General features: G+C 54.1%; 1 protein-coding gene across 2 annotated transcripts in view; it reads right to left on the bottom strand.

The window, feature by feature from the left end:
- Window positions 1–24,814, bottom strand: part of COL27A1 (collagen type XXVII alpha 1 chain) — a 130,167-nt gene that overhangs the window by 92,610 nt on the left and 12,743 nt on the right. For both annotated transcript variants that reach the window (XM_037059120.1, XM_037059119.1), the window contains exons 4-8: window positions 18,566–18,619; window positions 14,491–14,544; window positions 10,604–10,657; window positions 9,105–9,158; window positions 493–537 (exon numbers count right to left, since the gene is read on the bottom strand). In XM_037059120.1, coding sequence (XP_036915015.1) covers window positions 493–537; window positions 9,105–9,158; window positions 10,604–10,657; window positions 14,491–14,544; window positions 18,566–18,619 — 261 coding nt within the window. The remainder of the gene's footprint in view (window positions 1–492; window positions 538–9,104; window positions 9,159–10,603; window positions 10,658–14,490; window positions 14,545–18,565; window positions 18,620–24,814) is intronic.

The raw sequence follows: 24,814 nt of genomic DNA, 5'->3' as shown, positions 1-24,814 counted from the left end.
CCACTGGCCTGCTGGGCCCCCAAGCCCACCTCTCTGGGAAACCGGTCAGACCAGCTCAGAGGGACAAAACCCCCTGTGCTGGCGGCCCAGGAACAAGAACACACTGAGGAGGCCTGGCTGGCTCTCCCACGCTGGCAGCCACTGCTGTTTGGTTTGGGCCAGGGGAGCCAAAATTCCTGCAAAGCCCGTGGCGGCGTGTATAATATCCCTTAACATCGCCCGGAACAGGCCAGCTATTCATGGCTCTAACCGGAGCTGAGTGGCTCGTGCCAATGCCGGGCCAGTGTGGACTCCAGCTCTTTCAGGCAGATGTGGCTGCGGGAGAGGCAAGGTGGGGTGGGGTGGGGTGGGGGCCCCAGCAGGACAGGAGGCACAGCCGCCTGGCACTGGGGCTTGCTCATGGAGCAGGGCCCGCCGGGGAGGAGGCCAAGGACAGGCAGGGGCTGGAACGCAGGAGAGCAGGCAGGGTGGGGCTGCGGCCGTGGGCCTCACCTGTTCTCCGGGGTGCCCCGCTGGTCCAGGATAGCCCTTGAATCCCTGTGGGGAAAGGAACCACGTCAGGCCGGGAAGACACATCTGCGCCTGTGGATCTCAGAGGCCCAGCCTCCCTGCCTGCCTTTTCTGCACCGTTTGCACCATGGCAGGGATGTAGTACATGGTCAGTAAATACCTGCTGAGTGGATACAGGTACATCAGGGTTAGTTGGCACCTACAGTTTTCTCTCCGCTACTAATGGTTCTGGACTGGAAGCATTCAGAGGGGCCGTTCACTCCTCAGGCAGAGTTTGTGAGCTGAACTGACATACAGCCACCAGGACAGACTGATGTTGTACAGTAACCATTTTCTCCAAATCCAGCGAGAGGGTGGGTCCACCAGAAGCTGAGGTAGAGGGAGTTCTCAGTGGGTGGGGGTACTGATCAGACCTCAAGGTCTAGGATATGCTCAACTACCCTGTGATTCTAGAACCTTCTGTCAGGACCTGCCCCTTCTCAGGAACCCCCTCCTGGAAAAGATCTCACTGGCCAAATACATTAACCAAAATAACTGCCTGCCTTCCTCTCACTGGTTCCAGAAACTATTCCAATGAGACAGAGGCCACCCAAATGCCTGATGGAGGGAGGAGTCTGGCCACACCCCAGCACCAACCTGACTCTCTGTCCCTATGGCCCAATACCCATGGTTCAAGGCCAGGTCATCTAGGTCAAGAAAATCGAACGGAGTGTGTGCTTTCAGGCTGCGCTGGGGATGATCCCTCGGTCATTTCACAGGTTGGGGGCTCTTGGAAGGGAACCCCCAGATTTCAAGTTTCCACCAGCTCAGGGCTGCTGGGAAATAAGAGCGAGCAGGGGACTTCCACGTCAGACTGACTGGGCAACTGTCAGTCTCTGACTGATTGGGCAACTCGAGGTGGGTCACCGCCCTTCTTTCTCTGGGACTCACGTCAGGGAGTTTGAACTCTGTGTCCCCTTCGGCGCTGGCATTTGAGACCTAGAATTGCAAGGCTCCCCCAGAGGGTGCCACCCAAGACACTGGAGCGCACGCACAGGTGCACACACCTGATGTGAGCAGAGCTTTTCTGGCTGCTAACTTGGGACAACTCCCACGTGACTTCCTCTAGCCCTCACAGCAGCCAGACAAGGGGCAGGTAGGGACTACCATCTCCATTTCAGAGAGGACAAACCCAAGCCTCAGAGACCTGCAGCCACTCACCCCAAGTTCCATCGCTAAGGACCAGCAGGGTCACACTCACCACAGGGTCCTTTTGACACCTGAGGCCACACAGAGAACCCTGCAGACATCCCAGGCACGTAGAGAGCACCCAAGAAGTGGGGCTCTGAATTATAAACAGCAGAGTCGGTTTGACCCAGGAGGTCTGGGGCGTTTACAAGCATTCCTTCCGCACCTACTCATGCCTTAGACAGCCCGGCAATATGACTGCATCTCAGTAAGGACCTGTGAGATAGATTCAGTGTGGCTGGGTGAGATTCCTCAACGTGGGCGTGTGCCCTTTCCCCCAGTGGGCAAACTGAGGCACAGACCACAGCCAGTGCGGGCACGCAGCATGGTGAAGATCCTTGGTTTAGATTGCCCTGCACTCCTCTCCTGCTTCACTGTGGGCTGGCTGTGTGACCTGGGCCCCCGATGTCACCTCTCTGAGTGCTGGTTTCCACTCTCATAACCTGGGGACGATGGTGGCTCACGGGTTGCACGATATTGCGAGTGTGACGCACTTAGCACAGCATCCGGCATTAAATCCCAGGGCCCTGTAATGACCGGCTGTTGTTATCTTCATGATCTTCCTACATTTCATTCATTCATTCAACATTCACCGAACATTTATGCGCCAGCGCCATACTACACATGGAACGAATGGGAAGACAAAGGCCCGCCTCCATGGAGTTCACAGTCCAATGAAGGAGACACAGAACAGGTAAACACAAGGGATTATGTCTGGGGGAAGGAAGGACGTGGAGCAGTCGTTTTCACGGTGCAGAGTTTCAGGTTTGCAAGAGTCCGGAGACGGTCGCATGCCACTGTGAATACACTTAACACGACAGAGATGCACACTTCCCCATGGTTGAGATGGTAGATTTTGTGGAGTTCTGTAACCATAATTCAAAATCAAACTTTAAAAAGAGATGATGTGTGGGAGTGACCAGCGCCCTGAAGAAAAGCGAGCAGAGTTAGAGGACAGAGAGCAGCGGGGCTGAGGAGGGTGTGCCTGCGGGTGGGCAGGCAGGGAAGCCCGCTCTGATGAGTGGAATGGGGTGAGAGAGCCGGACACGGGACTGGCTCTCTGGGAAAAGGCATTCCCGGCAGAGGAACAGCAGGTGCGGAAGCCTTGAGGCGAGGTCACTCTCAGGTGGGTTAGAAAAAGGACGAGGTCCCTGTGGCTGGAGCAGAATGGTGAAGGGTGAAAGGTAGAGGGGTGGGGGTGGTCAGGGAAGAAGCAGGAAGCCAGTGCTTGTAGGGTGGTAATATGACGGGAAACCAAGGAAGCTTTTGAGCAGGGATGTCTCATGATATGATCTGTATAATCACCATCAGTATTATCTTTCTCCACTTGGAATTTGTAGAAAAGGAAGAAAAAGCAAAGCCTTTGAATCGAGCCTGGAGCTCTAGGCTGTGTGGCTTGGCACCGGCGATTGCCCTCTCTGAGCCTCATTCTGCCATCCCCTGCCTGCCTTGAGGGGTTGTAAAGACCCAATGCAGTAATGAGGCAGGGATCCCAAGGGAAGCGTGAAAGGCAACTAGGGAGCCCGAAGGTCACTGGCTTCTCGGACTTCCTTGGCAGCCACAAAGAAACCTTCTGGAAACCAATGCTTTAGCAGAGAACTATGGCCAGTGAAATCTTAGGAGGAGATTTTAAGCTAAAATGGACTCAGGACACAGCTAAAAGGAAACCAGTGAACCTCGGGGATATGAACCTTGGCCTCCCTATGCCTGGCTTGGCACTAAAGCCTTAAATACATCAGCTCATTAGCTCCTTGCAGTCACTCCTGAAGGTAGGAATTACTGGGCACACTTGCCGGCTGAGGAAACTGAGGCTCCAAGAGGTCAAGTGACTTTCCTGAGGCCACACAGCTTCCCAAGGGCAGTGTGTGGCTGTGACACCAATCCCTACACACATACCGAGGCCTGATGCCCACCTAGAAGCACCACAGGGCCATCCAGGGAAAGACCCCCTTACAGACCCACCTCCCCAGGACAGAGCCTGCAGATCACTGAAGCACTGCTGAGGTGGAGGAGGATGGTCACAGAACCCTGGAGTACCTGAGTTGTAAAGGACTTAAGCCATCAATTTGACAACCTCCTTTCTCATTAGACAGACGGAACTGGAGGCTCAGAGAGAGAAAGACACTTGCCCAGAATTACTTAGCAAGTTATAGCCAAGACTGGATTGTTCCCTAGACTCTAGTCCGGCTGGGCTGGCCTTTGTTTAGAAGGCCACGGTTCCTAGGTCTCTCCCAATTAGTGGATCCTGAAGGACCTTGAACATGGCCATGAATACCCATTTCTCCTGGCTGGACAGGAGCAGCAGAGGGAGCACAGACACGGCCTGAGGGTGGGATGGACAGGAGGTTTGTATGGTCCCTGAAAATACCTTCACCGTGTTTACCAAGCTGAGGCCAACCAAATAGCTTCAAATGACAGGGCCCCAGGACCTGCAACAATCTAAACCATTATCTTCTCCTGGGCCCCAGCAATTAAGGGGCAGGCACGGACCACAAGGTGGACCCACAGGCAGTGATTGCTCCATGGGGGATCGGTGTCTGACTGGCACTGGAGAGTAGATGCTTTAGGACAGCTCCAGGGACCATGGAGTTCGAAAGGGGCCTCCTGCTGCCCAGCAGGCGGGTCTCCGCAGGACCCATGTTTATAATAGAGCTCAGTCTATATTTTGGTTTGGAAGCCAGATTAATCATTGCTTACAATGCACAAGGAGAAACCAGACATCACCTCACTGCTGCTGCAGACAGCCTCCCCCTGGCTGGGGTGCTATTTGGGCTTTGGGCAGAGAACGGAGGGAGGTCCTGTCCTTGCCCAGGGGTCCTGGGGACCAACTTGTTCACCCAGACTCCACCTCAGCCTGTAGGAGGCCCTGGCTTGTCCTGAAGGAGAATGGAACTCACCATACTTGCTTAGTGCTCCATGAGACTCCCCTACCACCCTGCAGCCCACATGCCCCGCGGGGCAATCAACAGGATGGAGGGCCCCCCCTAACAGGAAGGATCAGCAAAGAAGAAACATGCCAAGAGGTAGGGTGACCCATTACATGATACTGGGCAAGTCCCTGACCCTCCTGGAGCTTCAGTTCCTCAGTCGGGCTCTCAGAGTATCCTGCTGGCGGAGAAATGACACAATGCTGAAAGCGTGCCTTCTCCGAAAGCCAAGTCCAGCATGGCACGGCCAGGTATCTGACACCAGACTCCACTCAGCGGGTACTTGGGGCATCAGGACAGGAAGGTACAACTTCTGTATGGCTCATTCATTCAGCCAAGGTTTGCTGAGCCCCTACAATGAGCCAGACCCTGTGTTAGGCACTAAGAATACACTGGTGAACAAAACAAACACACTCCACACCTTCTAGAAGAGGTTACGGGTATTAAATGCACAGTACATGGAACGAAGGAGGAGCACTGAGTGCTGGGAGAGTGTGGATGGTCCAACAGGAGCAGGCAGCATTGTAAACTGAGGTTTGAAGGAGGAGCCAGGTGGGAAGGCAGAGGGGAACTGGACCTCAGAATGGCAGTGGGCGTGGGCCCCAGCAGCCCAGAGCAGCCCTACAGCAGGGGAGCCTGGAGAAGGTTCTGGGTAAGGGCTCTGCAGGGAACTGGGGGTGCTACATCCAGGTGGAGCAGGTAGAGCTGCAGAAAGGAAGGAGATCGCCTCAGGCAGCCTCAATCATGCTCCCCTGAACAGTCCCGGATGGCCCCCTCTGCCCTCCCATTTTATGACAGCTTCCCACAGGTGGTGGCCAACTCAGGTGGCACAGGCAGGACTCATGGGCAGGGTGAGGGCTGCAGGAAGGGGCCAGGAGGAATGAATACTGAAGTGCCTGTAGGGCTGGGGGTAGTGAGGATTTCTGCACAGCAGTTGCTCAGCCTCAGCACCGCTACACTGTGGGCTGGGTGCTGAGTGTTGGGTGGGACAGCAGCCTTGTGCAGGGTAGGATATTTAACAGCATCTCAGGTTTCTCCCCACTAGAAGCTAGTAGCAACCCCTTCCCAGCTATGATGACCAAAGACGTCTCCAGGCATTGCTAACTGTTCTCTGGGGCACAAAATCACCCCTGGATTTATAGGAGGGAAAGGAGCGTCAGACTAGGGATAGCATGGGACTCCACCCTCCCAAGGTGCATATGATCAACTTCTGGGCTAGCAGAGGGCAGTTAATGAGCTACTAAGCAAGATGACTGATGGAGCCAGGCAGGCAAGACCTCGGTGCTTCTCCTCTGAGATCAGCATGACCATTCATTCATTCATTCACTCACTGAACAAGTATATATGTAGGGCCTCCCATGTGCCAGCCCTGTGTTAGGTCCTGGAGGATGTAATATCTCCCTGAACGCTCCCAACCACTCTATGAAGCAACCGAGGCTCGGTGAGGTGAGGCCACTGCACCAAGCTCACACAGCAGGAACGGGGCAGAGCTGGCTCCCATCCAGGTCTGTCTGACCTGGTCTATGCCCCTGTCCAGCCCTTGGAAACTGGCCCAGTGAAGCTTCTCAATGAGGACTGCAGCTGGATGCAGAGAAACAAACCTCAGGCGGGCAGCCTCTTTTTCACTTGATGGGCCCATTCTTATTGAGAAGCTGTGTCATTCAGCATAGTGGAGAGAAAGAGAGCCTGAGGGGCAGAGACCTAGGTTCAAATCCCAGCCCTGCTGCTTAGTGCCCCTAAAAGGTATTTCCATTAAACCATTGGCTCTCAGTTTTGGCTGCACAGGAGAATCTGGTGCCAGGATCCCACTCAGACCAATAGAACCAGGACCCCTGTGGTGGGGCCTGAGCTCCCCAGCTGGCTCTGATGCAGTGTGGGGCTGGGGACCAGAGACGTCACCTTCCTCGATGCCCTGCAGTGATCTCAATTGTGGTTAACACCATTGTTGGCACAGGGCCTGAGATACAGATACATGTTTGCAAAATGACTGAGTGGTAAGATGAAGGAATGAACAAATGAATGAATGAATGAATGAATGAACAAATGAGACCTATTTGGGCCTTGGCTTTCTCAGCTGTAAAGTGGCGCAAGGCTGCCTCACCTGTCATAAGTTATCGGGAGGAAACAACATGATGAGGAACGGTGACTCTGTGCCCCCCCCAAACTCACCACACTTTTTAATACAGGAACTGTCCCAACCCCCACTCCTTTCTCTGCCTACTTTGTCTCAGAGCCCTCTTCATCTCCTAACAAACCTTATATTTTTACTGTTTTTCTTTTTGCCTGTCTCTCCCACAAGAATAAAAACTCTGGAGAGGAGAGACAGGAATTTTGTCTATTTATTCAGCTCAGTGCCTGGCACATAGCAGGCATTCAGTCAATTCTGTGGAGTAACAGAATGACTAGAGTTACTGGTGTCACTCTGAGGTGACACCAAAATTCAACCTGCTGGCAAGCAATGAGGATGCCCACCTCACCTTTCACCTGCCGACGTCCCCCTTCTCTGAGGATTTCCCACAGGAGATGCGGCAGAAAAACCACCCAACGGGACCAGGGCAAAGCGGCCACTGTTGTCACCAAAGATGCTTGTGGAGGAGAGACGGCTTACAAACAGTGACAATTCCAGGCGCAGTTGCCCACCCCGTCAGTCCTGCTTCCCCACACTGGGGACCTGAGCTCCTCCACTGCCCACTGCCCTCTGTGAGCAGGTTGGCACAGGGCTGCCACAGACCAGACTCCTTGTGTTTGAGCAGGCTGGTCTTAGGGGGTACCGGAGGGTGTAAGTGGCCTTGTCAAATCGGTTTCCAGCCACATGAGGGCTCTTCCTTGATTTACAAAAGACAGCCCGCCCCACTCAGGTGAGCTGGTCCATCCTGGTTGGCCTCCTGGGACATCTGCTGAGAGCAGGGATCCCTGGAACCCAGGCAGGAGCCAGTCAGTCTGTTTTCCCATCTCCCGCCACCTCTGCTAGACTCCCACCGCCATGCGGAGCGAGACCACCAGCTACTTTATGAGCCAGGACTGGAAGGAGACTTTCCACTCACACTTCATCCATCAGAAAGCGCTGGAGCCCAGAGGGGAAGTGAGTGGGGGGAGGGGGAGGCCCTGGGTGTTCTCCAAGCCAGCAAATTCCATGTTTCCCCAGCTCACAACCAGCCACGGGCTCCGATCTGAAGAACGGGATGAGGGGAACATGATGCGCCCAGTCCCTGTGCCACGCGGACCCTCAGAGCAAGGACAGACTGGATCTGGGAGGCCCCACAGCTGTCCCGATGAGAACCAGATGGCCCCGAGAGACGGAAGCTGTGGCCACAGCTGGGAGCCAGGGTAGAAGCTTAAGACATGGAGACCTACGCCGATGTATTTACTGGAAAACTCATCAATAGTGGGAGATTTCCCTGCAAGAAGCCGCTGACCCTTGGCCTCCATTGTCCTCCTCCTATTTCCTGGACACTTACTGTGTGCAGGCCCTATGCTAGGCTCCAGTGAAAAATAACTAAGCTAGGACGGGCTGGGGCCCTTGAACAGAGTGCAGGCTTCTGGCCCAAAGCTGCGGGTTCTGGAAGGGCTTCCTGAAATGCGCCTAACTAGAGTTGTATCTGAAGGATGAGGGGCCCTGGCTGGGAAGCTGGGGAGAAATCCAGGGGCATGGTAAGCTGGAGGTAGGCACCAGGGAAGAAAATGACAGACTTTCCCCCAAGGGCGTTTAGGAAGTAACCCCCACCCCCAACTTGGCTGAAGCAGGGATGGGGGTGGGGCAACATGACAACAGCTCAGAAGGTACAGGGAACTTGCTTTTACAGAGCCTTTGCCGTCCCCTGCAGCTTACCAGGGAGGGACGAATGTTGGACTCAGAGAGGGTCTAGACTTGCCCAAGGTCGCACAGCTAGAGAGCGGTGGAGCTGGGAGTAGAACCCGGGTCTGACTGAACCCAGAGCCCTCTCCTGACTTCTCTGCAGCAGGCCCACCCAGGCAGCAGAGGGTCAAGGGAAGGGGGTTATTGTCTCCATCCCAGGTGGGAGGAGGCAGAGGTGCTGGGAGGCCACACACAGGCCCAAGGCTGCTGGGTGGGTTGGAGGTGGAGCCAGGCTACCGCAGGCCCTCTGGCTCTGACAAAGTTCCTTCCTGGTCCACCGTGACTCCTCAGGGGAGCCTCCCAGGAGCAGCTGGGCCCCTGGAAGAAGGACAATGAGCCAGGGCCACTTCTTGTCACACCTCATTCACCATGGTTGAGGGGACCTATTCCGAGCCATGGTGTTGCCCACCCCAGGCAAGCAAACTTCTCTCACCTCCCGTCAATGTTCCCTGTGCCCACGGGAGCTGGGCTGGGGCCAGAGAGAGGCGGATGGGGATGGGGGCGCGGCTCCCAGAGCTCCTGCCAGATGACTCGCTTAGGAGGAAGCCACCTGAGAAAGGCAAAGCTTCAAAACCAAGGTGTACCTTTCGTCCAAGAGGTCCCGGATTCCCAAGAAGCCCAGGCAAGCCCATGTCGCCCTGCAAAACAGAGACAAGGGGTGAGCTGGGGGAAGGGAGCAGAAACACTCTTTGAATTGAAAGTGTGACCTCTCACACTCTGCTCTTTGTAAACAGGATGCACAGAGGCCCAGAGACTGGGGGCCTCTGAGCAGGGTGAAGGCAGCCTGGTGGGCAAGGTACCCAGTCCCTCCCCACTTAACCCATCTGCCCCATCTGATCTGTTTTCTATGTTGGACTTTGGCATAGGGTATCACAGGAACTGGGTCCTGCTGCTAACTATTTGAGAACCACTGTTTGAAAACCACTGCTCCGGAGGCATGTATGATAGTCTGGCTGTCCCATTCCAATCAGCTGTCTCTCTGCCTTCTCCATCCTTGCTGGGCATGACAGTCACCAGTAGGAGGCATTGCTGCCACCACCATGAGACCTGAGAACAGACAACCCCGGAGCAAGAGAGAAGCTGGGGCCCCTGGACTTCATCAGACCTGGGCACCAATCCTGCTCTGTACCTGGCCAGCTGTGTCATCTCCAGCAGGCCCCCCACTGTGGGGGCCTCTGTTTCCTCATCTGCAAGTTGGGCTCATCTGCCCTGGTTTATGAAGTTCCCATGAGGAGCAGATGGGAGTGTATGTGACCGTTTACATCCAGGCTAGTGAATGAAAACACTTATTGGTGAGGATGGAAAGGAATGAGCCACCCATGTCTTGGGGAAATCAAGCACAGGAGGCTAGGTTGAGAAGCAGTGTTCTGCCTGTCAGGAGGACTCTTAGGCTGAGTCCAGAAAGAAGCCAGACAGACTGGAGTGTTCCCTCCAGGACATGGAGGCCTGAGTCACTGGGGGACCTCACGTGGAGTTCTGGGCTCTCCTGTTCCCAAATGTCTGGCACTCCCTCCAGGCCCCTTGATTAGTTTATGGGGTGGATGCTTCAGAGAAGAATGAAATCCTCCGGCCTAAGTGCTTTCTCTTCCATGGCAGAAACTCTGGTCTCCCAGCCCTGCAGAGTTCTGGAGCCCTACACCTCTCGCCCATTCCCTTCCCACTCCCTACAAATTTACACGTATGTCTATTAACCACCTCAGAGGGCCCTTTGAATGTCTTTTGGAAGCTTCCTGGGCATGTGCTACCAAGAAGCTTCTGGATGCCATGGGTCCCCCAGCAGCCCCTACAGAAAGCCATGCAGGGCATTGGGCAGGAGGACATTCACCAAGAATGTCCTTCGGCCAAGTCTTCTGTGGGTTTTATGGTTGCAACCCAAAAGAAGACAGCAGGAAATGGCTTTGGCTTTTGAAATGGCTTAGGGAGGCAGAAGGACTTCAAGGAAAAAAAACAAACCAGGGCTGATCTGTCCAGACTTTCTCACTTCCCTGCCTTGGTCAAGCAGCCACCTGGGAGGGCTGTCCCAGGGTGTCCCCCACTCTCCACTCCCCTGCTTCCCTGAGCTTTGGGGTCCCTGGAAACCTACCTTTGTCCCATCATGGGCCTTTCCTGGGGAGAGCCCCGGGTCCCCTTTCTGTCCCTGAAACAAAAACAATTCCACTTTGACTGCTGAGTCCTCTGGCGAGGATGTTTCCCCATATACTGCTTTGAGCCCCGTCCCACGCTTCAGTACCCTCCCATCCATCCCCACTCACGCAGCATCCCGTCACTCCAGGCTCTAACCCTGATTGCATAGCTTCCCACTGACTGCAAGATGACACGGTCCGAACCCCTCCTTTGGGGTCCCAAGTCTTTGGTCATCTGGTCCCAGCCATCCTGCCCACACTTGGCTTTCCTCCTGTCAGCCAAACACACAGAGACGGGGTCCCCTCTGCCCCTTCCACAGACCATAGCCCATCCCTCGGCCACACTCTGCACTTCCCAGCTGTCAGGCCCTTGCTCAGGCAGTCACTCCCCGCTGGAAAACCATTCTGCAGTCATCATTAGCCAAACCATAAACACTCTTTAAGATGCAGCTTGCATGTGTTCTCCCCAGCCTGCACCCACATAGAGGTGATGCAGCCTTGTATGTGAGCCTTGCTAGGACTGCCTCTTGGGGGCTCTCTGAGAGAGGCGTGCCCAGGTCTTTTTAGTTTTCCAATACACTCACATTGCCATTCTAATTAAGCAGGGTCAGTATAACACCCACTTGTGTCTGTGTGCAACTGCTCAAGAGTTTGCAAAATTCCTCACCTCCCTAGAGTTCTAACAATAATAACTCAGTGAAGTGGGCCAGGGAGGTGTTATTGCCCCCGTAACATATTCAGGAAAACTGAAGCCAGGAGAGAAGAGAAAAGACTATACGAGGCCCTAGGATGAGGCGTTGGCAGAGATTAGAGCCTGAAGAGGAGTCAGAACAGTCAGCAAATCAGGGAAGAACCGACAATCAGTGGGTCCTTGGTGAGCGACAAACACCCTCTGTGCCTAGCATTTGGGACTGTCCCCGCTGCAAAGATTCCAGCTCCTCAGAGCACGGGCTCAGAGAAAGGGCCCGCAGACAGGCACCAGCTGCATCCCCTCCAGGGCTGGAGAGAGTGTTCCTGGCGGTGGGCCTGCTCATTTGGCCCAACCTGACTCAAATGAGTACAGGAAACAGCCCTTTGGAAAGCCAATCCACCCTGATGTCACCTTCCAAGAGCCCCTGCTCCCTGTTTCTCACTCTCACTCCCACGCTCCCTCTCCCAGCTCAACCCTGAGTCAGAAGTCCTGGGGTGAAGCCAGGGACTCACAGCGGGACCTTAGGCCAGTCATTTCACTTCTCTGAGCCTTATTGCCTCACCTTTAAAGTGGGAGCTGTGTGGCACACACACATAGGCATGCACACACATGGATGGACACACATATGCATACGGACACATGCACATGGGTACATGCACATATATGCACACCTATGCACATGGTGGGTGTACGCACACACTGGTACATACACACACACAGGCTCACACACACATAGGTGTGTACATATACTCACATGCACATGGGTGTGCACATGTGCGTGCACACGCACAGGCATGTGCATACAGGCTCACGCACATGCACATAGGTCCATACACATACAGGTGCATGCACATACACAAACTTGTACAAGCACACACACACGCCAGCTTTCCAGGTTTCTTGGCAAGGAGCCGGTGAAATAGTGAACGTAACACATGGGAGGGGTGATTTGGCCAACTTTGATTAATTCCCATTTGGTTCTTTTTTTCATCAGAACCCAGACCTTCCAAATCCTGACTCAGTCGATCTTCACAAGAAACCACAGCATTGCGAGCTGGACAGGGCCTTACAGAGGGAACAGCCCTCCGCTGTCCACCGGCTCCACGCCCAGGACTGCACCAGGCCCCCCGTGCAGCAACTCTGTTAGTCTTCTGAACACCCACTGAATGCAACTCAGGACCAAAACTGGGGTTCAGAGAGGCCGAGTCACAGCCTGGGGTGACACGCAGGTAAGAGGCAAGGTCTTACTAGGTCTGACTTATCCTGGGTCTGTTTGAGTCTACAGCTCCCTTTACAAATGGGAAGCCTGGGCCCACACCCTCCAGCTGCCCCAGGCTGAAGAGCAGCCCCTTCCTTGCTAGGACCCCAATTCTCTGTTCACCTGGGCCCCCAAGGTCACTTCTGCAGAACACACCCTCTAGGATCTCACACAGCAGCTGCCCCTCCCAGACACTCTCCCACCGTCTGCTGCTCACGAGCCAGCTGCACTACCTTTTTTGTCCATGGTACAAAGACTACCCAGGATTCCAATGGCCAAAAAAGGACAGGAGCTCTCCCCACCCCGCCCTTGTCCACCTCAATCTACAGCTGATAAAGGAGCTGGGCTTAAAAAATTTGGGGAGTGGGCCTCCATGTATCCTACTCTGTCATTTTATAAAAGGGGACGCTGAGACCCAAAGAGGAGATCAATTTGCTCCCTGGCCTGGGGTTCTCACCTGGAGCATTTTATTTATTTGTGGGATTCTCTCTGCATTCTCAGAAGCAGCACGGTGCTTGAGATGCAATCCTGGCCTGAGGACAACATCCACAAGTACAGACCCTTATGGACCATCTACCTTGAGCCAAGTCTGGCAATTATTACAGGGAATACCACAGTGGGGAACCAGACACAGGGCTTGCCCACAGGAGGATCTTGAGGGAGAAGCCAGAGAGCCAGGTAATAATAACAATAAGCCTATGAGGTAGCAACTATCACTATCCCCATTTCACATATGAGGAAACTAAGGCACAGAGAAGATGAGTGACTTGTCTAAGGTTATACAATTCATAAATGTGGGTAAGACTCAGGCAGCCTGGTTTCAAAGTCCAAGCAAGATCTTTACATTTCAATGCACTGCAGACAAGAAGCAAAGCCCAGAAGGAAGCTGAAGAAAACTGAGGGCAAATCCCTAACAGGAGTTACAGCTGAGCAAAGGCTGGAGGAAGACAAGGAGGAAAGCCACTGAAGTTAAAGCTCAAGAAATGCTCTAGACACCTTGGTTAGGTGAAGGTGTGAATTCCCAGGTAGACAAAGCTATTCAGCTTCCCAGTCATTCTCCTGAAAATTCCCCAGTAAGAGATATAAGGAATGTAAAAACTTTAATTAATTCTTTGTACTCTATTGAGGACAAGAACCTGGTCAGCAAACCCAGGTCTCCAGCCCATGATCCTGTGTGATCTTGGGCAAACCACCCTTCCTCCCTGTGTAGGGGACAACAGCCCACTTGGACTAGTTAACAAAGCCTTACACAACTAGAAGATGGAGAGGAAATGTATATTGTAAACCATAAATGCTACAAACATAGTGGGAATGAGATCCTGTCCTATGTTGAGATCCTGTCCTACAGGTAGGGTTGGGGGGGGTGAAAAGATCTGTCCCCAGCCCTGGAACATCCTCTGAAGAGTCACAGGGCTTCTTACTATCACTACTACTGTACTATTTCATGTGTTTAGAAGTTCTGGCCCATGCAATAAAGCAGGAAAAACAAATAAGACTACTAACCATCGAGGAAAAGGAAAGAAAACATCCTTCCACAGCTCAAGACTGGACATGCATCCCCAGGGTGCACCTTAGGACCTCACATCACTAGTCAGACATTCAAGGCCCTCCCTCTCCAGCATCAAAAAACTTTTCCTCCCACTTCCATTGAGGGCTCTAGGTTCTCACTGTCCTTCCTCCCCAGTCCCTCCCAACCAGAAATAAACTCCAAACTCCTCATTGTGTCCCCAGCCTGGCACAAGGCCTGGCATTCAGGAGGTGCTCAGGGAGTACCTGTGGCCCAGTATGGATCCTCTGCAATGACCCTAAGGACCTCCCACCAGGAGCACCCCAAATGTGGCCCTAATTTCAGCACCCACTGCATAGCCCAATCTCCACATCCCACAGAAAATACTCACTTTGGCTCCAGGAGGGCCAGGTAGGCCTGGATTTCCATGAGGCCCAGGAGGACCCTGACAGAAAAAAGAAACAGAGAGGTGAGGGGCAAACGGGCCATTCCACTTCCTACAGCAGTGCCGGTGGGTTCTTTCTGCCCACTGGGTCCTCTCCCTTCTCCAAGTCTGAGCACTGTTGTGATGGTGGCCCTCTGTTAGAGAGGGCCCCCTGGATGCCTGGCCCTGTGCTAAGCACTTTCCACTCATTATCTCATTTTCTCCAGTAACCCACAAGATAGGTGCCATCACTATGCCTATTTTGAAGATGAGGAAGTTGGTGTTCAGAGGTTTATAATTCGACCAGGTCTGGCCAGCTGCTCAGGGGCAGAACTAGATCTCATCTTCAGATGTGATTCCAGAGCACAAGCACTTAGCAGGGGAACTGACCACCTTTGTACGCTCTCGCCAGCTGGCCACATCAGCCCTTCCCAGCTGACTTCCTCGGGCTCAAGCACACTTAGCTGTGTGCTTCCCCACTCTGCCCTGGTACTTTCTCCCCTCAGCGCCTTTGCCATACTGTTCCAATCATCTGGCATGCGTATCCCATTTGTCTCCTCCAGCTGAAACACAACCCATCCTTTAAGACTTGCCTCAAATGCCGCCTCCTCTGGGGAATCTTCCACCATCCACACTCCTGCTGGACTGCTTTATGAGCCTTTGGAGTTTAGTGTTCAATGAAGGGGGTGCTTGGCCTCTCTGTACAGAAGGCACAGCCCTCCTGAGGCTACAACACACAGTCAGAGCTCTCCCTTGGATTCCTACAGACTCTGCGCTTACCGGGTCCTCCAGGGTCCATGGAACAGCTGGGAAGCCTGGGCCCAGAGAGTCAAAGAGTCTTGGCCAACACCACACAGGAGAGCAGTGGCCAAATGAGGGCCGGAACCAGGCCTGTTGGCTTCCGGTCCAGGATTTATTCATGACACTGCCTTTTCCCAGGCCGTATCCAAATCTGCTACAACAGCTGGGCCCAGTTATGTCCAGTTTCGCCAGCAAGGGCCCTGGACTACAGCCTCGCAGCCCAGTGATAAAACCAAAGCCCCAAGAGTCAAGTAATTCCTGAGGGCCTCTGTTCAGTAGGCATAACCTGGGACCTTGGGGGTGGGGAGAAGCCCCTCAAAAGCCCCCAGGGTGCCCTCATCAGCCTCCAGACACATTGCCCTGGTCCCTGGCTGGCCCTTCTTGACCCATCTGGCTGGCTGTGTATGAACTTGCTGCCTTCCTCCCTTTCCGACACCAACTTCCCAGCTGCAGCCTGTCACATTCCAAGGAACCTCCTTCTTCCTCGATGCCTGAACTGGAACGCCCCTCTTCTCTGAAAACGTCTAGAAAGTACAATGTTCAGAAGCTCACTAAGCCTAGGGTATTTACAGTGGTGTCACGGGTGACCCTCCCACTAAAACAATTCACCTTCCTGCCCCTCCCAACATCCCACTGTCTGCTGGCACAGGGCTATAACTGGGAAGTGTAAAGACCTGAAACCGCTTCTGAGTCTTCCTACTCCCAGCCTCAGTTTCCCATCTGTCTGATCAATGACTGAAACCTGGTGGTCTCTACGGAACCTGGAAGACCTCAGATGTTCACCCCAGCCCAGGCTCCTGGAGTCTAACCCCAGAACTCAGCCTGAGTTGGACAAAGTTTAGGCAGAGATGTTTGAGGAGGGGCCCCTGACCAACACCCCAGAACCTGGAGTGGGCTGTGCAAAGTCAAGGGTGGCCACTTCTCCCCAGTCCTGCCCCTAGCTGTTCCAAAGATGGCGGGCTGGAGCACTCAGCTACCCCTTCTGCAGCTCATGAAGGTGGGGGCTTCCTGCTTCCCTGCCCCCACCTCCCCACCCCTCTCCAGCCACTGCCTTTCAGCGAAATGAAGCACATAGTTGAGTGGTTGCCAAGCAGACTGATTCTATAAAAGTTGCAGCTCAGAAAGGCCGGTGGGGGCAGGGCCCAGGGATTTCCCAATGTCCCTCCCTCGATAGGCTGATGGGCTGCAAGAGTATGTGAAGGTGGGAAGGAGCAGCCACTGACTTTCAGATGAGGCCCTGCCCTGCCCTAAACCCCAGAGCTACCATCTGCAGAAGAGCTGGGATTGCTTAATCCCACCATCCTATTATCTTTGGAATTTTATGATCTATGGAATTTCCAGTCTAGAAACAGGATGGGGGGGCAGGATGGGGGAGCGTGGCAGTGCAGGCTGCAGCACACAGAAAGACAGAGGATGTCAGGAGGGTCATCCATCCACTTGGGGAATTTCAGAGCTGGGAGGATCCTCAGGAATGCCTTACTAGGAGTCCATGTTTTATAGATGGGGAAACTAAGGCCCAGAGAAGGGAAAGGACTTGGCTAAAATCGCACGACCTCTTTGTGGAACTGTTCTTGACTCTCAGACTAGAACTCATGAGCAACCATTCGCCCAGCACCTGCTGCCTACAGGGCACTCTGCAGGGCATTTTGTCATTCAAAGAAGTAAGCAGGGCCCATCTCTGGCCCAGAGCACCTCGGCCAAATACACAGCAAATGAACACCTAGATGGTTAAGACCATAGGCTCTAAAATCCGATTGTGTGGGTTAACCCCTGGCTTTGGCATTTACATTATGTTTGGCTTCATCCAAAGTAACTGAACCTTTCCGAGCTTCAGTTTCCTCACCTGTAAAACGTGGATAATGTTGGAACCTATTTCTCAGGGTGGCTGTGAAGATGGAATGAAATCACACATACACAGCTCCATAAACGGAGTTCAGCAGCTGATGTGAGTTTTAGAAAGTGACCTGCGCCACCCTTGGGCCAGATAAAGGGCTACAGGAGCCCTGAGAAGGGGCAGTCATCAGAAAAAGGGCTGGCATCTGTTCTGAGCCATGGATGGAGGACGAGGTCACAGAAGAGGATGTGCCAGGACGACAGGACCCCTGACAGCTCAGGGGTGGAGGGCTCAGGAGGCGTGTGGGGGCATGGGCAGACTGTCTTGGCCTGGTATGCCAGGTCAAAGGGCCTCATCCTGCTCCCAGGGTGCAAGGTCAAGGTCAGCGGTGTCCAAGACACCTCTGCAGTCCTAAGCTCTGGGCACATGCTCCATGGGGACGCCAAATCCCGGAGGAAATGCTGATGCTGACAGCAGACTCCAGAGCCCTGGGCCCGGGAGCCCAGGGCCAGGTCTAGAGGGAACTAGGGCTCAAGTAATTGCATAACCAGAACCATCCACTGGGCTCCAAGCTAAAAATATGCCCCGGGCATCTGCCTCTGCCAGGGCCTCATCAGGCACCCAGCGTGGGAAAGGCTGATTCAGCCTGGGCACAGATGCCAGGCGCCATGGGTCTGAGTCCTCTGGGGAAAGGGGCAGACTTCCCCCCAACAAGGGAGGGGTCCCAGCATAGGGACCCCCCTGGGTCCCAGTCCTAGCTCTTCCATTTATTAGATGCTTGGTCTCTTCACCCCTAAATGAGAATGCTCATACTGACCCACGGGGGTTCTGGGGAAGAGGGCATCAAGCGAGACAGCAGTGAGTGACGTGCCAGGCACACAGGAGCTGTTCTTCACTCAGAGGCTCAGGCTAGCTCACAGCAGCCACCTCCGCCCTGCCAAGCCATCCTCTAGCCTCCGCTGAACCTCTCAGCACAGAGAGCTCGCCTACTCCTTGGCACGGCCCATTCAGTTGCCTACGTCAGCATCCCTACCCTGGGATGGTCCCACAAATATGAGAAAATGAATACAAGGGTCGTGCCCTCCCAAGTCAGCTTTTTCCCTAGACAAACACCAAAATCCATCAACTTGGGGGCGTGGTCTACAGAAATCCCCTCTCCATCCCAGGCTACAAGAGTCACACCCACAGTGGACAACTGACACCCTATAAGAGGTCACCACTGTCCTATGCTGGGCCTGTGTACACATCGCCCCTGAGAGCCCTAAGTCAACTCCATAGGACAAAGTGGAAAATGAGTCCCAGAGAGGGGCGTGGAACAGCTCGAGCTCACGCAGCAAAGCTGGGACATCAGGGGCACACAAGCCAGAGAGCCAAGCAGAGCTCAAAGGATGGTGAGTGATCACTTACCCGAGGCCCCCGTGTACCGGGGGGTCCAGGGAGCCCAGGCAGCCCAGGGGGACCCTGAAGGGAAAGCAAGACAGCGTCAGTGCCAGTGGCATGATGAGAATAGGTTAAGCATTCATTCAACAAACCTATCCAAGAGCTCCGCCCACAGCTCAGGGGAGGGGTTCCCCCAGGTCCCTGTCTGAGGAACTCATGCTCTCTGGGGCTTCCAGGCCTTTGCAGCTGCTATTTCTCAGTCTTTGAAGCTCTCATCTTGGCTTTTACTCAGCCAACTTAGGATGTCACCTCCTCCAGGAAACCTTCCCTGATCACTCTTCCAATTTAGGCCAAGGTCCCCTCTTTCTCTCTACCTTAAAGACCACTATATATTCATGGAATTGTCTGCTCAGAAGCCTGTCTCTCCCACCAGACCACAGTCTCCTCAAAGGAACTAATAGGACGTGAGTCATCTCTCTCCCCACCAGGGCTCAGCCAAATGTTTGATAAAAGAAAACAGCAACAGACCTCAGAGCTCAGCCAAGTTCTCTGCAGAGCCAGAGCCCAGAAGAGACTTGTCCACGGTCACACCAAGCATCTCTGCATCACACGGATGCAGCGTAGCATAAAGGGCGTAAGCATCAGACAGGCCTGGGTTCAAATCCCAGTGCTGCCATTTACCAGCTAGGTTCGGGTAAGTGCCTATAAATGGAGACCCTCCTCACAGTATTATCTCAAGAATGAAATGTGAGAGTAAATGTGTAACACAGTGCTTGGTGAATAATTGTCATTTAGATGTCTCAGCTATTTCAGTGGCCACAGCCTGGCCTGGCCTTCGGCACTGCTCCCCGGGAACCTGCAGCAGCCCCTTCATTTGTCTCCCCATCTCTCCCCTGCCCCCTCCCCAGTGCTCCACACAGCCTGGTTCACATTCCTAAGGTGCTCCCCTGCTCAACAGCACTTACCACTGCCCATTTCCCATAGGAGAAGGGTCTCAACCCTGCAACGTGGCGTTCAGGGAGTGCCTGTCTGGCCTCACCTCCCTTCCCTCCATCCAGGAAGGGAGGCAGCTGCGCCGACTTACTGAACCACGCACTGGCCTTTGTTCAAACCAGGGTTTTGCCACTTGAGAGCTGGAGACTTTGTGCAAGGCTTTCAGCCTGCCTGTTCTCCGCTGCTCCCCTTTCCGATGGGCTCAAGAGTGACAGTCCCACCTACCCCGAAGGAGTAAATGCGCAGGAACCAAGTGCCTGATCTGAACAACTGAACATGGAGCCTTCGAAGGAAGCCAGGCTTTCGAGGATGTGTGAGGCCTGGGGAATTCATTTGTTTCAAATAACCATCAACAGCAGAGATTCCAGGTTTCCTGCCCAGAGTTAAAATCAGTGTTGAAAACCCAGTACGCTTTGGCTGGTAATTAATCCAGACCTCACGCTGGGCAGCCTCGGTTCACAGTTCTGGCCCGTGAACACCACGTGCTTGCTCATCCATGAATAAAAATCAGAAGTGAGATAGAGACAGGCAGATACGGGTGCCAAGGCCCCAGGGTCACTGAAAAGAGCCCCGGGGAGAGGGAGGGGGACTCTTGTGTGACTTCAGGCAACTTCTACCCACCTCTGGGCCTCCAGTCCAGCTGGCCATTGGCAGCCGTCTTCCGTGCAGAGCCCAAGGGCTAGGGGCACAGTCTCTAGTCCTGTGTCCGGTTCTGCAGGTTTGGGATCCAGGGCTGGTCTGCTCCCTGCTGTCCCCAGGGAGCAGTCGAGTGTGGTATAAGGGTATAAGACTAGAGCCCTGGGCTCACACTTGGGCAGCCCTCCTTCCCAGCCGTGTGGCTTTGGGCAAGCAACTTCCAGTCTCCAAGGCTTCATTCTTTGACTATAAAATAGGGTATAATAGCATCTAGCTGACAGATAATCTACAAAAAGTGGCAATCCTGGTGCATGGCACACAGTGAATGCCCAAAAAGTTAGCTGTCATTTCTGTTAAGCAAGCCGCTGGAACCTCCCCAGCACGATATTTTAAGCTACCCTCCTCGACATCTGTTTTTCAGGAAGAACAGAAGATTTCCCTTCCTAGAAGGCCTTGCTTGGCCCTATTCTTTCATGTGGCCCAGAATTAAAGGGAAATGCAAGAACCTTAAGGCCAAGCATTACTGTAGGTATTGTTATCATCACCAAGCCCCTTTAACAGATGAGAAACCAAAAAGAGGCTGAGAGAGACAGTGACTTGCCCGAGTCTGTACAACTAACAGGCAAGGCCTGGAATTCAACCCAAAAACATTTGACATGTTCTCCTACCCTGGGCAACTTCCACAGAGAAAATCTGGGCCAGGTGTATTCTGACTAGCTGTGCAAACTTGGATAATTCGCTTCCCTTCTGTGGGCATCTGTAAAATGAACATTCGGGAAGCATCCCAACATTGGCACTTCCTGAACTGCAGGGAGGTAGGGATTCCCTCCTCTAGCTATCTGGTGGGAGAGGAAAAGTGAGGTCATGCCCATGTCACAGAAAAGAAGGCCAAGGCCCAGGGGGTAAAGGGCTTGTGCAGGGCTCCAGGAAGGGACAGACTCTGTGGCTGGAGCTCCCTCATGACCCCGGAGGGCCGCCACTGCAGAGGGCCTGGACACTCCCTCTTGGCATTTCTTCTGCCCCAGAAACGGGGGCATCCAAGCTGAAATCTGACCTCATCCACAACATCTGCGGAGCACACACTAAGTGCCAGCTGGGACCCACGGCCCGGCCTGGTGATGTCAGTGCACAGCCCGACTCCTTGACACGGCAGCCCAGCCCCACAGCTGCAGGCCCAGCCAGCCCTCCTCTACCACACAGGGCTGGGCCCACTCAGCGCCCGGCTGCAGCCACAGGCCTGGCCCTTCCCCACTCAGTGACCACTTTGTCAGTGGGCAAGTGAGAGCGGGCGACCCCTCGCCCCTGCTCCAAAACCTTGCCTGTTCTCCGTGCAATGGAAAAACGCTGCCATTTCTTTCCAGGGCCCAAAGCCTGAGCGGGTGACTCTGGGATGATTCACAAGGCTGGGGTGGGATTTTCCACTCCACGCTGCAAACAACGGGGCCTCTGAGAGGGCCCAGGGCTGCGGGGGAGGGAGCGGGGGCCGCAGGCCTATCTGGGGGAAGAGGCCTGGACTCAGGGCTGAGGAAAGCACAGCCATGGAAACAACCAAGCCCCTACCCTCGGCTTTCCCCAAGGGTCCTGGCCTCTGACAGCCAGACCTCGGGGAGCCCCCATCCCACGCAACAAGTCCACCCTGCGTCCAGCTGCAAGAGCCCGCCCGCCAAGCCTTGTAGAAAGAAGTCCTGGCTGGCATGGCTGCTGGCAGCAAGCAAGGAGAGGTTTCACACGCCTGGAATCTGGGAGACCTGAGTCCAATCCTGAAGGGGCTACTAATGGCTGGGTGACTCTGTACAGTGAACTTTCAGTCTCTGGACCTCTACTCAGTGCCCATAGCCTGAGGGCAGAAAAGGCAGGGGATCTCAAAGGGTTCTCCTATCTGACTTTAGAGCTCATGATTATTCCTAAGAATGTCCCACAGGGTGCTGAGCCTGCCCCAGTCTCTGCCTGAGGGAAGGGCATGCTGGGACAGAGTTTCTCAGTGTGGCCATGAGCAAGTTCCTTCATCTCCTCAGTTTGTCCATCTGTACAATGGGGATATAATACTCATCTTCCAAGACCATGTCTGTGTGCTGGTTATTCTCCATTTGCTCCCAAGATCCACTCTGTGCCCTGGGGAGCTGGTCTCTGCAGGCTGCACCCCCAGGCTTCCTTGCTCTCTGCCTCTGGCTGGCGTTGGCCAAGGGAAGGCCACTGCAGAAACAGAGAGTGGGGAGAAGATTTCTCTCCCTGCTCCCTCCCTGCTGGGTTATAGTTTGGCTCCAGCTCCTGTCAGAGACGCCTGGTCACTTTTAACTCTCCTGGGTTCTGGTAACACCTGCCTCTCCCCTTGCACCTTCAGATTGGACCCCTGTGTGATGCCAGACCCTTTGGCTCCTCTGATGCTGCCCACAGCTCTGTAAACAGTCCCTTCCTTAAACTCTCAGTAACCCTTCTCCCCACTTGGAGTCGCAGGATATAGCATGCAAACTGCTTAGTACAGTCCTGGCTGGTTGGTGTAGCTCAGTAGACTGAGTATGGACCTGCAAACCAAAGAGTTGCCGGTTTGATTCCCAGTCAGGGCACATGCCTGGGTTGCAGGCCAGGCTCCCGGTAGGCAACACATTGATGTTTCTCTCCCTCTCTTTCTCCTTCCCTTCCCCTCTCTCTAAAACTAAATTTTAAAAAAAGCTTAGCACAGAACCTGGCACACAGTAGGAGCTCAAAAGCACTAAAACACTGTGGTAAAGACAGGAGAACACCCCTCCACTCTCCTGGGTTCTAGGTGATACTGGTGTAAGGGTGCATTTCCCAAGAGCTAGTCCCAGTTCCTAACTGCCAGCAGCACAAAGGTCCTCCTGTGTCCAAACTCTCCTGGTTCTCTCAATGCAACCACACCGCCACCTCCACCGCAAGAACCTGCTGGTACTCAGATTCTGGTGCTGGGTGGTCTGCGCACCTCCTCTCACTGCAGCCACACAACCCTGGAAAGGTGGGTGGTACCACCTCCCCATTTTTCAGAGGTGGAAGTCAAAGCTCAGAGAGGTTAAGTGACTTGCCAAAGGTCACACGGCACCTGACTCCCATAAGGCACTCCATCGGTGTTTGTTGAAGGAAGGGAAGGATGGCCAGATAAGGGAATGGTTCAAACCCAGGTCATTCCAAGTCTAAAGTCCATGGGGCGTTTACACTCCACAAGGCCTCCTTATCCCACTAGGACCAGAGAGCTGTGTAGCCTCAAGGAACCCGGCCTGGGAAGTCAGGTCAACCTGTTTTTTGTAAGGATCAAATTTCTTCATTCACAGATAGTCACGGAGCGTCTGCCGTGGGCCAGGCCCTCAGCTGGGTCTCCCTGAGGTGACGCCTGCAAGAAGAGCGTGAGTGTGCAAATGCCAGTGGCCTGATCGTGAATAAGTAAGGCCTTGACTCGCCTCCTCCCAGGCGTAGGGCTTCTGTGCGGCTTCTGTGCAGCCTCTGTGAACCACAGCCTCCCCGCCCCTCCCCAGCCTGGGCCCAGCTCAGCTTTTCCATGCTCCCCCCGCTCCTGGGGCTCCTACAGAGCTTCCCCGCTCAGTGGCTACAACTCCTGGCAGGCCCAGGCCCAGAGCTCTGTCTCAGCCTCAGCCGGTCTGTCCCGTGCCCCTTGAGAAGCATGTAGAACCATTCAGACACAGCCAAGGCTCCCTTCTCGGGCTCTGGAAGGACCCACAGCCATTTCTAAGAAGGGAGCTCTTCCAATGTCGTGTCATGAGGGGAGACAACCCCAGAGAGAGGAAAGAAGTTCCCCAAGTCACCCAGCAAACTAGACCTCCAAGGCAGCCTTGGAGATCATCCAACTTGCTCCCTCACAGGAGCTGAGAGCTGTTGTCTTACATTCTGCAGAGACTGGGGGCTGAGGGCAAGTCAGGGCCACAGAGCTAGTAAGTGGTGGAGCCAAGATTTGAACCCAGGTCTGCATGTTCCCAGCCTGGGGACAATCAAACCCCATACCCTAGGCAACACAGCTTTGCTGGGATTAGATTTGGAATGTATATGGGGGAGGGGGGTAAGGGCAGATGACAGAGGACAGAAGAAACATGTGTTCTTGCCACCACTTAAAGATGCCACTTTGATTTCATAATTATCTGGTATCGGGTAAAATTTAAATGACCAGCATGTCCTGTCACACAGAGAGCTGAATAAAGCTTCTGGATTCCTACTGGAATGAGGCTAGCTTCCAAGCTGAGGAAGGGCAAAATTAGGGAGCGGTGGGGTCAGGAGGCAGGATGCCCCCTGGGTGGACTGCCGGCCTTCTTCTCACCCTCACCTGTTCAGGGCTGGAGGAGTAGAGAGAGCAGTGGCCATTGTTGGAAGTTGGGGACCTGGAGGTGCATCCCAGCCCCTGCAGGGACATGCTGGGTGCCCTTGGCCAAGTCTTACGTCCCTCTAACCCTTGTGTCCTCATCTGTAGAGTAGGGATTAACACACGTGTTCTGCCCCTCTGGCACCAGTTCCTGTGAGGTCCTACAGGGAAATGCCACACATGTGGAAGGACCTCATAAACTTCATACGAATAGAAACGGAAGGTTGTAGATTTTGAGTTCTTCCTTTGAGGTCCAAGACAGGGCCTGACGTCTCTGAAACCCCCAGCTTCCCACCTCTGGATCTAGGGTATTCGAGTGGACATTC

Source organism: Sturnira hondurensis, unplaced genomic scaffold (genome assembly GCF_014824575.4).
Source record: "Sturnira hondurensis isolate 20B ecotype Veracruz unplaced genomic scaffold, ASM1482457v3 Scaffold0010448, whole genome shotgun sequence".
In the NCBI taxonomy this organism is placed as follows: domain Eukaryota; kingdom Metazoa; phylum Chordata; class Mammalia; order Chiroptera; family Phyllostomidae; genus Sturnira; species Sturnira hondurensis.
Note: the sequence above shows the minus strand (reverse complement) of the source record. Positions and strands in the feature narration are given on the sequence as shown.